This window comes from Panthera pardus, unplaced genomic scaffold (genome assembly GCF_024362965.1).
Source record: "Panthera pardus isolate Hobbes unplaced genomic scaffold, ASM2436296v1 HiC_scaffold_27, whole genome shotgun sequence".
In the NCBI taxonomy this organism is placed as follows: Eukaryota; Metazoa; Chordata; class Mammalia; order Carnivora; family Felidae; genus Panthera; species Panthera pardus.
The window spans coordinates 83,779,137-83,797,228 of NW_026526843.1; the positions used below are offsets into that span (position 1 = coordinate 83,779,137).

Genomic DNA, 18,092 nt, shown 5'->3' on the forward strand with positions numbered 1-18,092 from the left:
TACCAGCTCAGCAGCACGACGTACCCTGTGGTTGTGAAGATGGGGCATGCACACTCCGGGATGGGCAAGGTGAGTCCCCAGATGGGGTGTGTAGGTGTGTGTGTTTGGAAATGGTGCGTGCTCCTGGCATGGTGCATACGTATATTGCGTATTCAAAGCACTCCAGTAATTCTGTGTGATTGTGTGTCCTGGGGTGTCTTTGTCTTTTTGGATTTTTTTCCCTCACATTCTTAGAGTTTGTCATACATTCAACCAGGTTTATGCGTCCTGTTACTTTGTTCATGTAGCCAGCATTGTGTTTGTGTATACACATGCCCCTGTGTTGAACACACGCTATATAATCTTTTATGTTCAAGCGTCTTGGGGTCCTGTGTGCATTCCGTCCACCTGATTTTGTCTCTGTTTGCGTAGAAAGCAGACTTGTAATGTGTATGCTTGTATATCGTGTATACAACCGATTGTGTGTTGCGGTACCCGTACACATAGGCCATATATACACACAGTTTTTCCACAGATTTACTGGGATATAACCCACCTACCATACAACTTACCCATTTAAAGTGGACAACTCAATTGTTTTTAGTATGTTCAAAGTTGCATATCCCCACCTGTGTGTCTGCTGTGTACGTGTAAAAACTAGGACCCCCAGAATTATGCATGCCCGAGTGTCTTGGCGTATCCACTGAATTTGTACGTACTTGGCTCACCCGTGTCATTTACGTCCATGCCCCCGCCCCGGGACACCCCCCCCCCCCCGCCCGCTGCCACCTTGTCCTAATCAGGTCCTGATCCCCGCCCCACTCCTACAGGTCAAAGTGGACAACCAGCACGACTTCCAGGACATCGCGAGCGTCGTGGCACTGACCAAGACATATGCCACTGCTGAGCCCTTCATTGATGCCAAATATGACGTGCGCGTCCAGAAAATTGGGCAGAACTACAAAGCCTATATGTGAGTGGAGAGGCCGAGGCCTGAGTAGGGGCCCCCTGCCCTGTGCAACCTGGGCTTCCCTGAGCTTCTGTCCTCTCTCGTCTTGTCCCCCCAGGAGGACGTCAGTGTCAGGAAACTGGAAGACCAACACCGGCTCTGCCATGCTCGAGCAGATCGCCATGTCTGACAGGTGGGGGTGGCCTGGACTCAGAGGGAGGGGACGCTAGGGGGGAAGCATGGCTACGCAGGCCGGCCGGGCACTGACAGGCTTCCTTGCCCCACATCTCGGCAGGTACAAGCTGTGGGTGGATACGTGCTCCGAGATTTTTGGGGGACTGGACATCTGCGCAGTGGAAGCACTGCATGGCAAGGATGGAAGGGATCACATCATTGAGGTGGGAGCACCCAGGAATTGGTAGGGGTACGGGGTGGGGCAGGTGCATGGCAGCATCGTTCCATAAGCCATGAAGCTCTCCATGGCCCAGGTTGCTATAAAGGCACTCTGTGAACTGTAAAGTACCTCATAAATTAGGAGGTGCTTGAGGAACAGCCGAGTGCTTTACAAAGTATATTGGGGCGCCCACGTGACTCAGTCGGTTAAGTGTCCAACTTCGGCTCGGGTCATGATCTTGCAGTCTGTGAGTTCGAGCCCCACGTCGGACTCTGTGCTGACAGCTAAGAGCCTGGAGCGTGCTTCCGATTCTGTCTCCCTCTCTCTCTGCCCCTCCCTTCCTCCTGCTCTGTCTCTCAAAAATAAGAATAAACGTTAAAAGAAAAATAAAACTATAAGAAAGGAGCTCTGTAAACTGGGAGGTTCTTGTTCCTAAAGCAAAGCACTCGCAAAATTCTAAATCTGTTTGTACACAGCAGTGCCCCTGGCAAACGGTAAGGCAATTTGGAAACCATAAAATGCCTTGAAAATTGGAGCGCTTTCTACACGGTGAGGCATTTTGTAAACAGTGGCGCCCATGCAAAGCACTTTTCTAAAGTCTAAACATACCATATATCCCCTAGTCCCTTGAAAAGGACAAGGAGCTTTGTAAACTATAAAGTACTATAGCCACCACGAAGTTCTTTGTAAATGACAGAACACCTAGCAAACTGTAAAGCAGGGATTGGCAAATGTTTTCGGTCAAGGTCCAGACAGTGCACATTTTAGGCTGTGTGGGCCATACAGTCTCTGTTGCAGCTTCTCTGCAAAAGCAGCCGAAGACAATACGTACAAAACAAACGCTCCCCTAAAACTGTCGGGATATAAAAATTGAAATGTATATTTTCACATATCACAAGATCTTCTTTTGTTCTCTTACCTACCATCAAAAAATGTAAAACCCATCCTTGGCTCTAGGGGCCAAAGACAGGCGTCTGGGCTGGATTTGGCCCGCGGGCCCTAATTTGTGGAGCTGTGCTCTAAGCTGTAGGCTCCCTTCAGGAGCTGTCCTGTACCTTGTAAAAGACAAGCCTTCATCGCACTGCAAAGCTGGTGCTTCTCAAACTGAATCTTTCCTTGGCACCAGCCCGTGCCTTTCCCCAGCTTAAGGGTGCTCGGTGGCTGTCACCCTCCCATGCACTTCCTGCCGCTCTCCTCACCGGATCCGTTTCCCTCCCCCAGGTGGTGGGCTCCTCCATGCCACTCATCGGGGACCACCAAGATGAAGACAAGCAGCTCATCGTAGAGCTTGTGGTCAACAAGATGGCCCAGGCCCTGCCCAGGCAGCGGCAGCGGGATGCCTCCCCCGGCAGGGGCTCCCACGGCCAGGTCAGGCCCCTGGTGCTGAGCGAGGGCGGAGCTGGCCAGAGGGGGGCTAGTGGCTGCCAGGCCAACCCTCGGTCATGCTGCCACAGAGCTGATAGTCAGCAGGCAAAGGGCACTGGCAGTGCACATGTGTGGCGGCAATTACCAATTGCTCGTAAAAATTGATAAAATGGCTGCTACCCTGACTTCCCCGAGTGCCTCCCAACCCTTCCCCCCCAAAGAGCTCCCCCCTCCCCAGCTTGATATCCCCTCAGCTCAGCCACAGACGCGTCAACACCCAGCACAGTGGGAGCCCGTGTCATTTTGATTGGCTGATGCTCTGGCTGGCCGGTAACTATTTTTAACCTCTCCTGCTCCACTCCTCTGCCGCAGACTCCGTCCCCAGGGGCCCCGCCCTTGGGCCGCCAGACCTCCCAGCAGCCCTCAGGACCTCCAGCTCAGCAACGACCCCCACCACAGGGTAAGTGAGGGGCCGGCTTCCTGGGCCCTGACTGTACTGGCAACCCCCACCCCCCACCTCTCACATTGCACTCTTTCTGTCCCTCAGGTGGCCCTCCACAGCCCGGCCCGGGCCCCCAACGCCAGGGACCCCCGTTGCAGCAGCGCCCGCCCCCGCAGGGCCAGCAGCACCTTTCGGGCCTCGGACCCCCAGCTGGCAGTCCCCTGCCCCAGCGCCTACCAAGTCCCACATCAGCACCCCAGCAGCCTGCGTCCCAGGCCCCACCACTGACCCAGGGTCAAGGCCGCCAATCTCGGCCAGTGGCAGGAGGCCCCGGGGCACCTCCAGCAGCCCGCCCACCCGCCTCCCCATCTCCCCAGCGCCAGGCGGGCCCCCCACAGGCTACGCGTCAGACATCTGTCTCCGGTCAGGCTCCACCAAAGGCCTCAGGGGCCCCACCGAGTGGTCAGCAGCGCCAGGGCCCACCCCAGAAACCCCCAGGCCCTGCCGGCCCCACACGACAGGCCAGCCAGGCGGGTCCCATGCCCCGCACCGGGCCACCCACCACGCAGCAGCCTCGGCCCAGTGGCCCGGGCCCTGCTGGACGACCCACCAAGCCACAGCTGGCCCAGAAACCCAGCCAGGACGTGCCGCCACCCGCCACCGCCACTGCCGGGGGACCTCCGCACCCCCAGCTCAAGTAAGAGGACCCCACGGCAGCCCTCGCCTTGCTGCTCACAAAACAGGCTCCTGCACCAGAAGAGTGGCCCCAGCTCCCAGGCTCCTCGGACCCAGGTCCTATACAGGAGTCCCAAGAGTTCGATCTTCAGTCTGGACAGAACCTCATCCAACGTATACACACACACACACACACACCGCCGCCCCACTTCACGGAGGCTCCTGCCCTCCATCCCAGACATTTGTGGCAGAACCCCAGAAAAACCCCTTTTCAGTTCACAGTCTTCCCACTAGGCCCCTGGGAAAGCCCCTCCCCCAGCCCCCCAGGCACCTTGCTGACTGACCCTGCCCATCAAATCCTCCACCCAGCCGCACTGCACTGGAGCCTTCGCAGCAAAACGCACCCTTCTCCTACCCAACTGGACTCCTCCCAGCCGAACCCCCAGACTCTTCCTGGCCTACTCACAGCCCCGCTCTATCACTTCCCGCTCTTTCCAGCTTGTCCTCATGCTTTTCCTACAGTCTAGCCTCCCTTCTGGGCCATTTCAGTCTCCTCCCAAATCATCACACGGTGCTCTCTGCCTCTTCTGGTCCACTCCAGACTGCCCCCACCCCAGCCTGAGCTCAGAAGTCCTCCCCACCACATCCAAATGCTCCCCCTTAGATTGCCCTCCACCCACACTAGCCTGTCCTCGGTGCAAACCCCACCACACTCCCTCCCCGACTCCTCACGAAGACTGGGAGGCTCCCTGCCAATCTTCAGCTTTACATCCTCCCAGTCTAGTCTGCAATTTGGAGAAGGTGCAGGCCAAGACTCCTCCCACTAAGCCCAGACTTCACCTTGGATCCAAGTCCTCCCAGTCTGGCCCAGGGCTCCCCCACTCCACCTGAGAATCCATCAGGGTCCAGGCCTGTGCTGGTGGGTGGGAGGGTCACAGGCACAGCCCCAGGACTAGAGGGGCAGGGCTGGGCCGGGCCTGGGGTAACATTGTGTTTCTCTCCCCTTCCTCCCTTCCTCCCCACCCCCTTCCTCCCATGCCTCCACCTTGTCTCTCTCTAGCAAATCCCAGTCTCTGACCAATGCCTTCAACCTTCCAGAGCCAGCCCCGCCCAGGCCCAGCCTTAGCCAGGACGAGGTGAAAGCTGAGACCATCCGCAGCCTGAGGAAGTCTTTCGCCAGCCTCTTCTCCGACTGACACCCCACCCTGAGAACCCTTAATTCCTCCTGGGCAACCCCTCTCTGGGCCCTGAATCCATTTCTCACTTTTGGAATCTCCAGATCCCTTGAGAAGTCCTCTCCTGGTCTGCCCAGACCCCTCTTCTCACTCTGCAGAATGCCCAAGTCCCTGGGGAGACCGCACTCCTGGTCCTACATCCAATTCTCACTTTGGAATTCCCGAGTCCCTATAAAAGGCCACTCTCGGCCACCTCAAGACTTTTTTTTCAGTTTTAGAACCTCCAAATTCCTGAAAACCTCTACTCCTGACCCCCCCCCCCCAAGAGTGCACTTTCCTTCCCAGAAGCTCCCAAACACCAGGGAACACGTTCTGGCCCTAACACTACTGAGTCCCCTCCTGGAACCCTGAAAATCCTGGGAAACCATACTCCTGGTCCCAGATCTCTCAAGGACACCTTGTTCCCCATCAAGATTTCCTAGATCCCAAAGAAACCCCTACCTTGGAGCCCCTTTTCAGGGATCTCACATCTCTGGAGTTCCACCTCTTCAGATGCCATTCTCCAGCCCTGCAAGGATGTCTCTTAACCACCCCTCAACCCCACTAATCACATCGGGAGGTCCTCCCACTGCTAGGACCCTTCTGTTCCCCAGGGACCCACACTCCCACTTTCCTGCCTCTGACAGCTATCTCTAAATATGCAAACTCCACCCATCTTCCCAGAATCCTTTGCACATGGAGGGCCAGTGGTCCTCTGCTTCCCCACCTTTGCCGTGATGTCTGTGTCTGTGACTGACGTGGCCTCCTCTTGTGCCGTGCTTGGCATATGTGGTCCTCGTTCATCGTGCCGCCTGTGGTGATGCGTGCAGTGGCGCTGTTTGTGTGGTCCGCACTTCCCCCCTCAACCACTCCTTGCCTGGACTCACCCCCACCCTTCAGCGGCTCTGAACCCCATGAGAAGAGTCGGGAAGCAAAATAAACAAGCAAAGGCCCAGCAGAATTCTGTGCTTCTTGGTGAATAGGGGAGTCCTTGAATGGCGGGGAAGACACAGAGGGGACCCCCCAAATCCACATGGGGTGCTGGGGACCCCAAAATCCAGTGGAAGGCACATCAGGCACAAATTCCAGAGGTTCTGAGTGGAATCCCTGCCACAAATCCCAGCCATTGGATACAGAAGAGCTCCCAAATTTAGAAGTATCCCCAAAGCCAAGAGGAAACCAAATTATGGAGGAAGCAGGGGTCTCGGTCTTTGGTGGGGGGGGCCCAATTCCAGAGGAACTGGAAAAGCACACGGGGACCCTCTCCTCTCCCAGGACGGGGATGGGGGATCCTGAGGCAGTATCAGGGCAGAAACAACATTGATTGGCTGGTGGGCAGAGCTCCTTGGTGTGGCAGGCTGAGATTGGTTCCCTGGCGGCTGGGGGCAGGGCCTAAGGCACAAGGCGGGCCGCGCTGAGGAGGCAGGCAGGCAACTCATCAGCCTGGGTGCGGTGCAAGGAGGGTTCGGAGGCACTCCGCTCAATCTTGGGGAGTGACCGCTGCAGCAGCTCAATCGTGGCCAGGATCTGGGGGCAGGGGCAGGTTAGAGGAGGTGTCCAGAGCCACACGGGCACCCCGACACCCACAAACCCCGGCCTAATGGGGGAAGTACACACATCATACACTCCTGACCCTTGAAGGTGCACCGTTCCCACTGACCCTGGGAGTCTCCCTCCTCCTCAGACTTGCCCTCCCCAGTGTGTCCGGCCGCCTACCCGGCCCACCTGGGGGAAGAGGGGACGTTCCTCTCGCTGGAACTTGAGGCAGTCAGACAGCAGGCGCCGCATGGCCTTAGGGCAGTTGCTGGAGATTTTGCTGAGGTCCGGGGACAGATAGCCACGGCCCACCATGAAGATAATCTGGGGGGGGGGGGGCAGGAATGCGGTGATCTGGGGGTCTGAGCTGAGAGGCTGAGGGAATTCTGGGTCTCAAGGGGCTTTGGAGGCTCCTTTTTGGGAAACTAGGGTACTCTGGGTATTCGGGTCTGAGGACTGTGGGTATCTTGTAGATGCAAGGATTCTGGGTCTCTGAGGACTTGGGACTGTGTCTCTGAAGACAAGGATTCTCTGCTTGCAGAACAGAATTTACGCTCAGAAGTCAAGAATTGTAGGTATCCCTTGGCTCACAGGTTTCTAGGGGGCTTAGAAGCCCAGAAAGTACTGGGTCAGGGGAAACATAAAGTTCTGGGTCTGGAGGGAGCTAAGTGACTCTAAATCTCAGGAGTTCGTATTTCTCTAGGTGTCTGGGTGCTAGAGGGACTATGGGTCCATGCATCCTGTAGGACTGTGAGTGCTCAGGGCTTGGAGCCTAGAGGATCCCCAATTTCAGAGGTCCTGGAAGATTCCACACTTTAGACCTGGGAAAACTGTGACAGTCCAGGCCTAAAACATCATGGGTTCCAGGGCCCCAAAGGCCTGCTAGATGCCCAAGGCCTGAATGACTGTGGGTATCTGTGAGTATTCCAAAAGCACAGATGGCTTCTGTGACAGGCAGAAACCGAATTCTGGGCTTTTGGGGACTTGGGGGATTTTGAGCACTGAGGCCAGAGGACTGTAGGTATCTAGAGTTCCAGAGGGCTTCTGGGTACTCGGGGGCCCTGTGGGATCCTGGGTATAGGGGATTCAAGAGATTCTGGACTTCAAGGACCCAGAGGCTGATAGATGTACAGGGGAGGAGAGGATTCTGACTAGGGAAGACCAGAGAATTCTGGGAGTTCTCAGCCCAGAAGACTTTGGGTTTCTGGGGGAAGTGTGGCATTCTTGGTCTTTACAAGGAGGAAGTCTAAGGTTTAGAGGCTGAGGGGACTCCCTTCCCTGAGAGATTATGGGTAAGGTGTGGGGCTCACCTGGTCACGGCTGCCAATGTGGCTGTAAGGCAGCGAGCCTGTCATGAGCTCATAGAGCACAACCCCGTAGGCGTAGACATCCGACTGGAAGCTGTAGGGGTTCGGGTCCTGCATACGGATCACCTCAGCCGCCTTCGATAGGGCAGACCAGACCAGGCAGGGGGATCATGGAGGCCAGAAAATGGCTGGCCAGAGTCCCAGATCCCACTAGCCACACTGGGTACAACTGGGAACACCCTCACAAGGTAAAAACATGAGCAGTCTAGACACCACATCTGGCACAAGTATCCCCATTCCCACTCAGCTCCTCACATCGTGGCCCAGCAACCCATGTCCCTATATGGCCCCAGTCCAGCCTGGCCAAACTCACCATCCATAGCACAGAGCCCGAGGGCTGTTCCAAGGGCTGGGCCCCGCTCCACCGTGTCTTCACCGTGGCCAGGCCAAAGTCACCAATCTTCACTGTGAGCCCCTCGTGTAGGAAGATGTCCACCAGGGTCAAGGGCCACTACAGGAGCTCCCAATAGCCACATCTCTCATCCTGACTGGGAGGTTCCCACTGATGCCTCCACACTCGTGCCTCTGACCCTGACCAGAAGCCCCCCAATATCACACAAACTAGCCACAATCTTGACTCGGGCTGGGAACTCCAATTAGTGCTCCCTACCTTGGCCCCCCTGTGACTCCCGGCCAGGAAGCCCCTCGAGTGGCACCCATAACTGCCACTCCCATGACCCTGATCAGAACTCCCTGTAATGTCCTCCACAGCTGCCATACTTTAGACCCTGACCAAAGTCCCCAGGAACAGCACCTGAACCAGTCGCAACTTTGAACCCTGACCAAGAGAGCCCCATTAAAGCCCCTATTAAGCCACGTGACACATGCCCCTCCCTATGCATCTCCAGAAGGCCCCCCAACAAGAGCCATCCCTCTAAGCCCCCACCCCACCCAAGCCCTTAGACAGGGACAGGCAGATACTGTTAGACTTGAGATCTCGGTGGATGATGTTCTTGGCATGGAGGTAGCTGTAGGGATGGAAGCAGGCGGCAAATTGGCTGGGGGTGACCTCATCTCCCCACCCCAAGCCTGCCAGCCCCCTCCCTTTGTCCCCAGGCCAAGAGGCTCACTCCATGCCCTGGGCAGTCTGCCGGGCCACGTCAATGAGCTGGACCATGTCGAAGCGTGTGTCGGCCACATGTAGGTGGTGGTACAGGCTGGAGCCCTCACACCACTGTGTGATGATGGCAAATCCCGGCCGGGTCATGAAGCCCATGAACAGCAAGATGTTGACATGACGCGTCTTCCTGCAGGCAGGGAAGGTGGTACCAGGACAGGAAGGAAAAAAGAGCAACTGTCACTGACTTTCTGAGCATCAGGAGTGGTGCTGTTCACTGCTGCCTTCTGTCATCATTTCCACCCTGTCTTTCAGGAGGCTCAGGGCCAGGCTGTGGCCAGCTTCAGTGCCTTTGTGACATATGTTTCATGGGCTACGATCCCACCCCAGGGGCTTACATCCCAAGCTTCCTCATCCAAGTCTCCCAACAAAAGCAGCAGGGAGCAATTACTGACCCCGCCCCTCTGCCGACCAGTGGCTCTCCATCATCAACACCTGCCAACCTCTGACCTTGACCATGACCTGGGCCTGTGACCACTCTACAGACAAGAAAGGGGAATGCCAACCTTCTTCATCGATGTATCGTCGTAATACCGATAAATGCCGGTAAAAATACCAGTGACATGTGACTATGTCCTGTTAATCACCACGAGAGGCTTCAAGGTAAAGAGCTTTGGGTTAGGACTCAGATCAGAGTCTGTGTTCCAATCCAGGCTCCCCCAGGTACTCACTGTGCAACCTCAGGGAGGACACTTAACCTCTCTGTGGTCATTTTCCTCAACTTCCAAACTGTGATAATTAGATTAGCTGCCTTATAGGGAAGCTGGGAAGAGTAATTAGTAAATAATCTGTAAGGCACTTAGAAGAGCACCTAATGCGTAAGCACCCTGAAAATGTCACTGTCCTTGTTGTTATTGCTACTGGGTACCTGAGTCTACCTCACAGAAGCTCTGTCACAGATGAACAGATCCCCTCTGATTTAGAAGAAAAACCATCATTCCTTATAGAAGTAAGTAGTAACCACAGTAGTAACAGTAACACAAACGCACACAACATCAACGATGCTCTGCCATTTTGCTCACGTCGCAGTGGATGATAGAGGACGTGAGCATTCCTCACAGTGGGCGGATTATGGTTAAAATATTGACATAATGCAAATTTAGAGCGTGCTCAAGTAATTTCACAGGGAGGAACAGAGAATAAAAGTTTTCTTACTGCAGCATCTGTAATGAGGATAACTATTAAGATAGCACAAGAAATTCTGATAACGTCAACTCTGTGACACAGTTGTGCCCATTTGTCAGAGGGAAAGTCCACGCCAGCAACCCCAGGAGTGGTAGCAACTAGATAGGCAGAAAAGGAACCCCGGGGTTTCTCAGTGCCAATTAATTAATATCGCATTAAAGACAGATTAAGGAGAGCAACTACAATCGTTAATTACTCCACGATTAAATTACGGTCACCATTACAGTTAAATAATACTGCTCTTTCAATTACGGCATTGCTGTAATTAATAACAGGAACGCAACACGGTAAGCGTCCCACAAACGATACAGCAGACACAGAGGGGAAGGAGGGACGCAAGCCTTCCTGGCAATGTGGTTGACACTATGCTATTAATGGAAGGGCACACAGTAAGACTGAGGTCCTGGCCTGCTGCCACACCCATTTCACAGCAGGCGAATGACAAGACCCACGGTTTGCAGGCAGAGACGTTAATTAATATCAGTATCAACCCCAACACAAACAATACTATCTTCATCTGTGCTCTACCCATACCCACTTCCCAGAGGGGAAAGGGACGGCCCGGATGAGAAACAACTTCCGATTATGGTTATAACACAACACAAACACGGGTGCTGTGCGGGAAGTGCCCCAAGCCCGGCCTTTCCCCAGGGAGGGGCCAGAGCTGCCCCGCCGCCCCCACACGAGTGCAATCTCACCTGAGCACCTGCATCTCGTTCTTGAAGGCCTGCGCCTGCTCCGCTGTGGGTTGGGCCACCTTGAGCACCTTCACGGCCACGTCGCCATGCCACCGCCCGCGAAACACGGTGCCAAACGAGCCCGTCCCGATCCTCTTCAGCAGCTGCACCTCGCTGGGCGGCACCTCCCAGTAATAGCCCGAGTCCCGGTACCCCAGATTCTTCTGTGGGCCACACGGCGGCATCTCAGGGGCCTGCCCGCTTCCCTCAACACTCAGCCTGTGGCGCCCCCACCAAAGGTTCCCCGGGAGCTTACCACTTTCTTCTTGTCATCAGCCAAGGACTTCCGCTCCCGTGGCTCACGCTGCTCCGATGGGGATTTGGAATGTGGGGACTTCCTCCCCGAGGGCACGCTGGGGCTGGGGCTCCCCCGGGGGGCTCCATCGCCACCGCCTCTACTACCAGCAGCTGCGGTTGTGGAAGGGATGTGAGTGGAGGCATGTGGAGTGTGGTTGGGGGGGGGCACAAGCGGAAGGGCTGTGGGGGGGCAGACTCACCATCGGTGCTGAAACTCTGGGCAGTGAGCTGGAGGAAGAGGGACGGGACTCAGAGAGGGGACAGGGGAGCCAACCGGAACGGCTCCCCCCTCCGCCCGGTGCCCTCCGTGACTGACACCCGCACCACCAACCTGGAGGAGGCTGGAGTCCATGGGGGCCGTGGTGCTGACCATGTGCACGTTGGGAGTGGATGTGGAGCGGATGCGCTGGAGTGGGGCGTTGGCAGGGGCGGGGAAGGGAAAGTGCTCAGGGTCGCGGTGCTGGGTGCGGGAGCTGGCAGGGGAAAGCCTGTGAAATCACTGTCGGCCCAACAAGGGAACAAGTAAAGCCGCCCCCCACCCCAGTATAGGTAGGTCTAGCTCAGAGTAAGTCAACGTGATCACGATTCACTTCCTCAAGAAACACTTGTTGAATGCCTACCCTGTGCCAGATACCATTAGAGCTGGTGGAAGGAAAACTGTGGGCACAGCACGTAAAAGTTCTTGCCCTCGTGGGACTGATGTTCCAGTACGGACAGAGCGCCGTAACAACCCAAGAATATTTAATATGCCCACTGCTGACAGGGGCAGAAAAGAGAAAAATAAAGCAACATGAGGAGACAGAAAGTGGCCCTAGTAGGGTGTCTGGAAAGGCTTCTCTGACGTAACATCTGAGTAAAGACCTAAGGAGAGACAGCAAGCCACACAGATAGTGGGGGAAAGAGCAATATATAATATTTTATAACCATGCATACTATTCAAATATATCATTACATAATGCACAACACATTAGCTGTATTCAAAATGCCGATGTTTCCAAATATATATATTATAATAACGTCATACAGTTGACCCTTGAACAATGCAGAGGTTAGAGGCACCAGATCCCTGCCCAGGTGAACACCCACGTATAACTTCTGACTCCCCCAAAACTTAATTACTGAGAGCCTACCTTTGACCAGAAGCCTTACCAAGAACATAAACAATTAACACAAAGTGTGTATGTTCTATATGGTATATCCTGTAGTCTTACAATAGATTTACAGAGCAAAGTAAGCTAAAGAAAAGAAAGTGTTTTGGGGGCACCTGGGTGGCTCAGCGGGTTAAGTGCCTGACTCGGGCTCGGGTCACGGTCTCACGGTTTGTGAGATGGAGCCCTGCGTCAGGCTCTGCACTGACAGCGCAGAGCCTGCTTAAGGTTCTCTCTCTGCCCCTCCTGCACTCTCTCTCTCTCTCAAAATAAATAAATCAACATTTTTTTTAAAAGGAGAGAAAGAAAACGTTTTTAAGAAAATCATAAGAAGGGTGCCTGGGTGGCTCAGTCATTCATTAAGCATCTGACTTCGACTCAGGTCATGATCTCACGGTTTGTGAGTTCGAGCCCCATGTCGGGTGAGCTTGAGCCCCGCTTCTCTCTCTCTTTCTCTCACTCTGCCCCTTCTGGGATTCTCTCTCTCTCTGCCCCTCACTCACTTGTACCCTTCTCTCTCTTTAAAAAAAAAAAAAAGAAAAGAAAAAATCACAAGAAAGAGAAATGCATTTATAGTACTGTATGTAAAAAATCCACAAGTGGACCCACACAGTTCAAACCCATGTTGTTCAAGGGTCAGCTGTATATGTTATACATAGGTGTGTGTCAATACATAAAGATGTATGTTATATATATATTGAAACCTTACAAACACATTTTAAAATGTTCCTTTCACTATCCTGAAATGAAATTTATAGGCAATTAATCCACATATACCCATAATTAAAAATAACACAATGCCCTAACTTTACTATTTTATATTATGTAAAAATGTGTATTTTACGTTATATGACGGTAGTGTAAGTAGAACACGATGATGTATTTATAGCATACCGTACAAATACAGACATTCTAAAATACATAAACAGATAAAATGCATGTTTTATGAACTTACACTATCTTAGAATAATATACTTTAATATAGAAATACTACAGTATTATAATACTTAACATAAAGGAGAAATAAAATGGAATTTATGGTAAAATAATATGTATTTCAAAATGGAAAGGCTTGAGAATGGTTATACTCCAAGAATTAACAAAATAGTTAGATGCTTCATATATGTATTTATAATTAATAAGGACTTCTTATTCTGTAGCAGATCTTGTCCTAAGCAGTGGATGTGTCTTAACACATTTAAATCCTCACCAGAACCCTATGTGGTAAAAAGTATTATTATCTCCTCTTTGTAGATGAGAAAACTAAGGCCCAGAGAGATCGGGTAACTTGCCCAAGGTCCATGCCCTTACTCACAGGTGTAGGTACTCAATAAATGTTTGTCAAATAAACAAATGAATGAAGCATGGCTTGTGGTCTACAAAGGCCTCCAGATCTTTTTCTCCTGACAACAGGCGTTCAGCTATAGGCATCCCTACCTGGGACCCTGAGGGGTTAGCGGCTCATTCAGGGGGCGGTTCGAGGGAGCCTCGTGCTGTCTGGAGCCTCCGGACAAATCCTGGACACTGTGGTAGACCCTTGAGGGCATTAAGGGTGTACAGCAAGAGGACAAGGGTCAAATGTCTATAAGAGCTTGTGGCCTCTGTCCTCCCCATTCCCCAACCCAACCCAGGCCAGGCTCACTGTCGGCGGTTGGTACTCATGTCAACACAGACTGTGGGGACCTTGGAGGAACAGTGCTGGTGGAACTTGTAGCCACAGGTTTGGCAGCGGAAGCCATGGAACAGAAACTTAAGGCAGAAGTCACAGAATGCCAGGCTGAAGAACGTCTTCCGTACCTGCTGCCACAGAGCAGGGAAGGTTGAGGCCTGGTCAAGGACTCTCCCTGCCCCATGCCCACAGTCTTCCCCCACCATCCACTCCACACTCACAAAATTGTGCATGGTCAGTGGCACATCTTCAAGGACCTCTACGATGAGCTCCTCTCCATCCAGGGGGGCAATGGCTGTGTCCCAAGCAGTGACTGTCTTTCGCCTGCAGGGGGCATGGAAGGGAGTGAGAGGGTGGACAGGGACGGTGGAAGGCAGGGAACCCCCAAAAGTCCCTCCAAGCCTACCATCCATAGAGTAATATCTGACATGTTTAAATTTCATTGTGGCAACTCTAGGAGCTAGTTACTCTCCCAGTCCCCATTTTACATATGAGGAAACTGAGACTGAGAGGAAAAAGTGACTTGCCCAAGGCCACAAAGGATTGTGAGTGGCAGGACAGTGTGAAGAGCCCATGCTCTTTAAAGATTTTTTTTTAGAGAGAGTGTGTGCATGAGTGGGGGAGAGGGGCAGAGGAAGAGAGAGAGGATCTTAAGCAGTCTCCATGCTCAGCATGGAGCCCAACGTGGGGCTCGATCCCACAGCCCTGAAATCATGACCCGAGCCAAAATCAAGAGTCGGGACGCTCAACTGACTGAGCCACCCAGGTGCCCCAGAAGAGTCCATGCTCTCAACCACAAGGTGAGGAGCAAATAAGACAGTGAATAAACAGCAAATCTCAGAAGTGCTCAGCAAGCCCCTGAAAAAGTGGCTGATGAGGCACTGAAACAACAAATGAAAAGCCATGTGTGAGTTGAATAACAAAAAAAAAGTAAGGCACCCCAGGACACAGGGATAAACAGAAGGCCAGCACGGCCCCTCGCGGCAGACAGAGAGAGAACAGGGAAACGGAGGCAGCAGAGAGCTGACAAATGGATGAAATGGTGAAAGAACAAAACAGATGAATTCTGGGAGGAGGCATGGGAGCAGGGTGAGGACTTGGAGGCTAAGTCGAGAGGAGCTGCTCTGACTTTAAAGGCCAATGAACTAATGAAGGTATGAAACTGGAGCTGGAGGCACTCTTAGTGGACTCACTGAGCTAAGGGAAGACTAATGGGAACTGCAGGACCGAGGGAAGGAGTCAGGCGGCTCTCAGAAATGGGAGGCTGGGCGCCCAGCAGAGGGAGGTGAAGTGGGGGTGGCACACTTACCCCTCAATCAGCCGGTAGACCACACAGCAATCCTGATTAAGACCCCGTACCTTGAGGGCCTTGTCTAGAGAGTCGTAGACACTCATGCCATCCCGGACAGTCACCTGTGTGTGTGTTTGTGTGTGCAGATGGGCGGGTCAGTGCCCAACACGGGCCCCAGCCAACTTTCCCCCACGCCTCTGTTAAAGCCTCCTCCCATCCCGAGCCACCCTTCTGAACCAAGACTTACAACGGGGTCCATCCCCACCCCCTGCCAGCTTTGCCCCTGCCACACTCACCACCGTGCGTTGCTTGTTGGGCAGGTACACTTTGACAGTGCCCACTGCCCGGGACGGCTCGGCCCCGTTGGCAGGGGGGCCCCGTGGTGGCTCCATGGAGCCTAAGACTTTGTCAAGACGGACTGAGGCGGGGCTGGGCAGGTGCCATGGGGCTCCTAGAACACAGGAGGGATTCAGAGGTCCAGTAATGACAGTCTGGAAGCAAAGTGGCAGGGGAGGAAAAAAAATTCAATCTCCAGGCTCCACATCACCCCCTGTCGCCTAATCACACAACAGCCCAAGGGATCCTATTAAACACCCTGAACTCATCCAGTCCCTCCTCTGCTCAGCCTCTCCTGTTGTTTGTCTCACTCTTAAGGGCCGAGGGTGGAGAGGAGGGGACAGTAAGGACACAATGAGAGGCAGCACACTCAGTCCTGGAGGGCACAGGAGTACCCAGTCTCTGCTGGGGGCCAACAATCAAGTCAAACCACACAGCAATGGGGCGTGTCAGGTACATAAAGGACTTGAACAGGCTGTCCTGGCTTTTTAATGGACAAAGGGTGGTTACCAGATACTGTGATGACAGAGGCGATGGGAAACAAACAGAAGATCAGATACCGCCCTTAGCTTAGGGGCAATGGGAACTGCACCAAAAGAGTGTTCAAAAGGGCACTGCAGGAATCCCTAAGCCCCGGGCTGTAACGGAAGGTAGGCTCTCAAACACTGCATTATGTGGCTAATGGAAGTCACCAGACTGTGATGGGGAGTTCATAGGGACTCAGCAGACACTATGCTGCAGGGACGGTAAGGGGGAGAAGAACGGAAATGGAGGTCACCGGACATTGTCATGGGGTGAATGGAGGATAATGGTGCGTTACTCAACACGGTAAAGGTGAGATAAACAGGGGTAAAACGGGGGTGGGGGGCTCTAAAATCCCCCCTAATTAATGAAGGGGTCACAGACATATTACTGGTGATAATGGAAGGAGGCTGCGGTGGGTTTCAAGAGTAAAGGGGGAATCCTCAAACATTCTTCCAGTGGGTCAGACATTGATCCAGAATAAGGGGAGCGACTAGTGAACGACATCTCCAAGTACACCCCGTTGTCTGCAAGGAAGGGTCACCAAGAGACCTCAAGGAGGTTTAGAGGGAGTCCGGGCACCACGCCACAACCCAGGCCCCATTCAGCCCGGCCCCGCCTACCAAGGGCTTTCCAGCTCTGCGCAGGCGCGCTGCCACACGCGACGGGCGAAACCATCCCCCGCAGCCACACACCCCTATTCCTGTCTACCCCACCCCCCCCCCCCGCTGTCGACGATGGTCTCGCCCCGGGTCAAACCACTCCTCCGGTTCCGGGCGTGGGGCGCCGGGGCCCAGGCGAAGCCATCCTGGAGCTGAGCCTTCGGTCCCGGCTCCCTGCCCGTGCCCGGCGGTCGCTCCAGAAACCTAACCCCACCGGGCCCGCCCTCACCTGTCACGCCGCTACGGCCACCGCCGCCTCCATCTTGGGCCTGTCTTCTTGTTTCCTCGAAGAGTCCGCCTCCACGGCCCCTCGGACTTTGGCCATTGGCTCCACAGGATTCAGCCCTCAATTCTTATTGGATTAGGGTCACGCCTGTCAAGGCAGGACCGGCGGAATGTGGGTCCTGTTCCGGATTAGGAGGGGCTGCCTGAAACGTCAGGGTCTGGGGCAAATTCACATGTCTGGGCTCGCGCAGGCGCAGTCGGGTGGGGACCTGCGTGCTGTGTACTTTAACCCCAATCGTGCCGTGGTGGAATAAAGCAGGAATTTTTTTTTTCTGCTTTGAGGGTTCCTGAATCTGGCCAGGCAATCCTTAAGTGCCTTTTTTTGGCCAGTGACTGGAGTCCTTGGTACCCATTTGGGATTTTCCTGTGTCTCAGTGTTGCCGTCTTTGAAATGAGTTGGAATCAGACCACTTAACTGCAACGTTTTCCAATTCTAAGACACTTGTAGTCACACCTTTTGATAACGGCGGGGCTCTAGTGTGGCCGGAGCTGCAGGGTCTGGCTCTAGGAGGAGCGGCCTGCTGTTTTGGGCGGCTTACTGTAGGAATGGAGTTGGTAAGGATTTTGAGAGATTAGTCATAGATAGCCAGGTGTAGAGGCGAAGGAAGTGTGGACCTGGAATGGGGTACAGAGCAGAGACACGTGAAGGTATTGTAGGGTAAAAAAATTTTTAAGAGTTGAATTTTTCCTGGTGTCAAAAGTGAACGAGGCTTTCCACCCTCCCCTTTCTTAGAGCATTTCCTTTAGGAAGTTTGTAAAATTGTTTCTCCGTCTCTTCCAAATGTATGTAAATCTTTTAAAAAGCCACTTAGGCCTCTTGCCAACTTTACTACCCAGGAATGTTGTTCTTGAGGGCCTTGGAGCCATCTCTTTGAAATGTAAACATCAATGAGTCTAGCACCCTTATCTCCACGTCTCCGTA

General features: G+C 53.6%; 2 protein-coding genes across 5 annotated transcripts in view; one reads left to right on the forward strand and one right to left on the reverse strand.

The window, feature by feature from the left end:
- SYN1 (synapsin I) overlaps positions 1-5,979 on the forward strand; it is a 51,009-nt gene extending 45,030 nt beyond the window's left edge. Inside the window, exons 6-13 of one of the 2 annotated variants that reach the window (XM_053891665.1) lie at positions 7-69; positions 810-952; positions 1,047-1,121; positions 1,224-1,326; positions 2,544-2,690; positions 3,060-3,147; positions 3,235-3,826; positions 4,865-5,979. In XM_053891665.1, coding sequence (XP_053747640.1) covers positions 7-69; positions 810-952; positions 1,047-1,121; positions 1,224-1,326; positions 2,544-2,690; positions 3,060-3,147; positions 3,235-3,826; positions 4,865-5,000 — 1,347 coding nt within the window. In that variant the 3' untranslated portion in view covers positions 5,001-5,979. The remainder of the gene's footprint in view (positions 1-6; positions 70-809; positions 953-1,046; positions 1,122-1,223; positions 1,327-2,543; positions 2,691-3,059; positions 3,148-3,234; positions 3,827-4,864) is intronic. The other variant, XM_053891666.1, reaches the window with a different exon arrangement.
- Positions 5,971-17,246, reverse strand: ARAF (A-Raf proto-oncogene, serine/threonine kinase). 3 transcript variants are annotated; one of them, XM_053891667.1, is made up of 16 exons: positions 17,115-17,246; positions 15,662-15,856; positions 15,384-15,487; positions 14,296-14,398; positions 14,048-14,202; positions 13,843-13,941; positions 11,589-11,730; positions 11,458-11,485; positions 11,217-11,368; positions 10,922-11,124; positions 8,992-9,168; positions 8,829-8,889; positions 8,235-8,339; positions 7,865-7,996; positions 6,744-6,878; positions 5,971-6,545 (listed from the first exon to the last, which is right to left on the reverse strand). In XM_053891667.1, exons 2-16 carry the CDS (start codon positions 15,755-15,757, stop codon positions 6,411-6,413), a joined length of 1,827 nt encoding a protein of 608 aa, XP_053747642.1. In that variant the 5' UTR covers positions 15,758-15,856; positions 17,115-17,246; the 3' UTR covers positions 5,971-6,410. The 3 variants fall into 3 exon arrangements, with proteins under 3 accessions (XP_053747642.1, XP_019273129.1, XP_019273131.1); XM_019417584.2 differs by having other exon boundaries at positions 8,235-8,353; positions 8,843-8,889; positions 17,115-17,245; XM_019417586.2 differs by having other exon boundaries at positions 8,235-8,353; positions 8,843-8,889; positions 15,662-15,816; positions 17,115-17,221.
- Between the last annotated feature and the right edge of the window lie 846 nt (positions 17,247-18,092).

Excerpts from the sequence above, each read along its gene's own strand:
- ARAF (XM_053891667.1), bottom strand. The coding sequence starts at position 15,757 with ATGGAGCCACCACGGGGCCCCCCTGCCAACGGGGCCGAGCCGTCCCGG. Across the intron at positions 14,399-15,383 it reads GTCTACCGGCTGATTGAGGG|GCGAAAGACAGTCACTGCTT; the intron begins GTAAGTGTGCCA and ends TGCCCCCTGCAG. Across the intron at positions 8,340-8,828 it reads CTAACAGTATCTGCCTGTCC|GAGGGGCTCACAGTGAAGAT; the intron begins CTGTCTAAGGGC and ends ATCTTCCTACAC.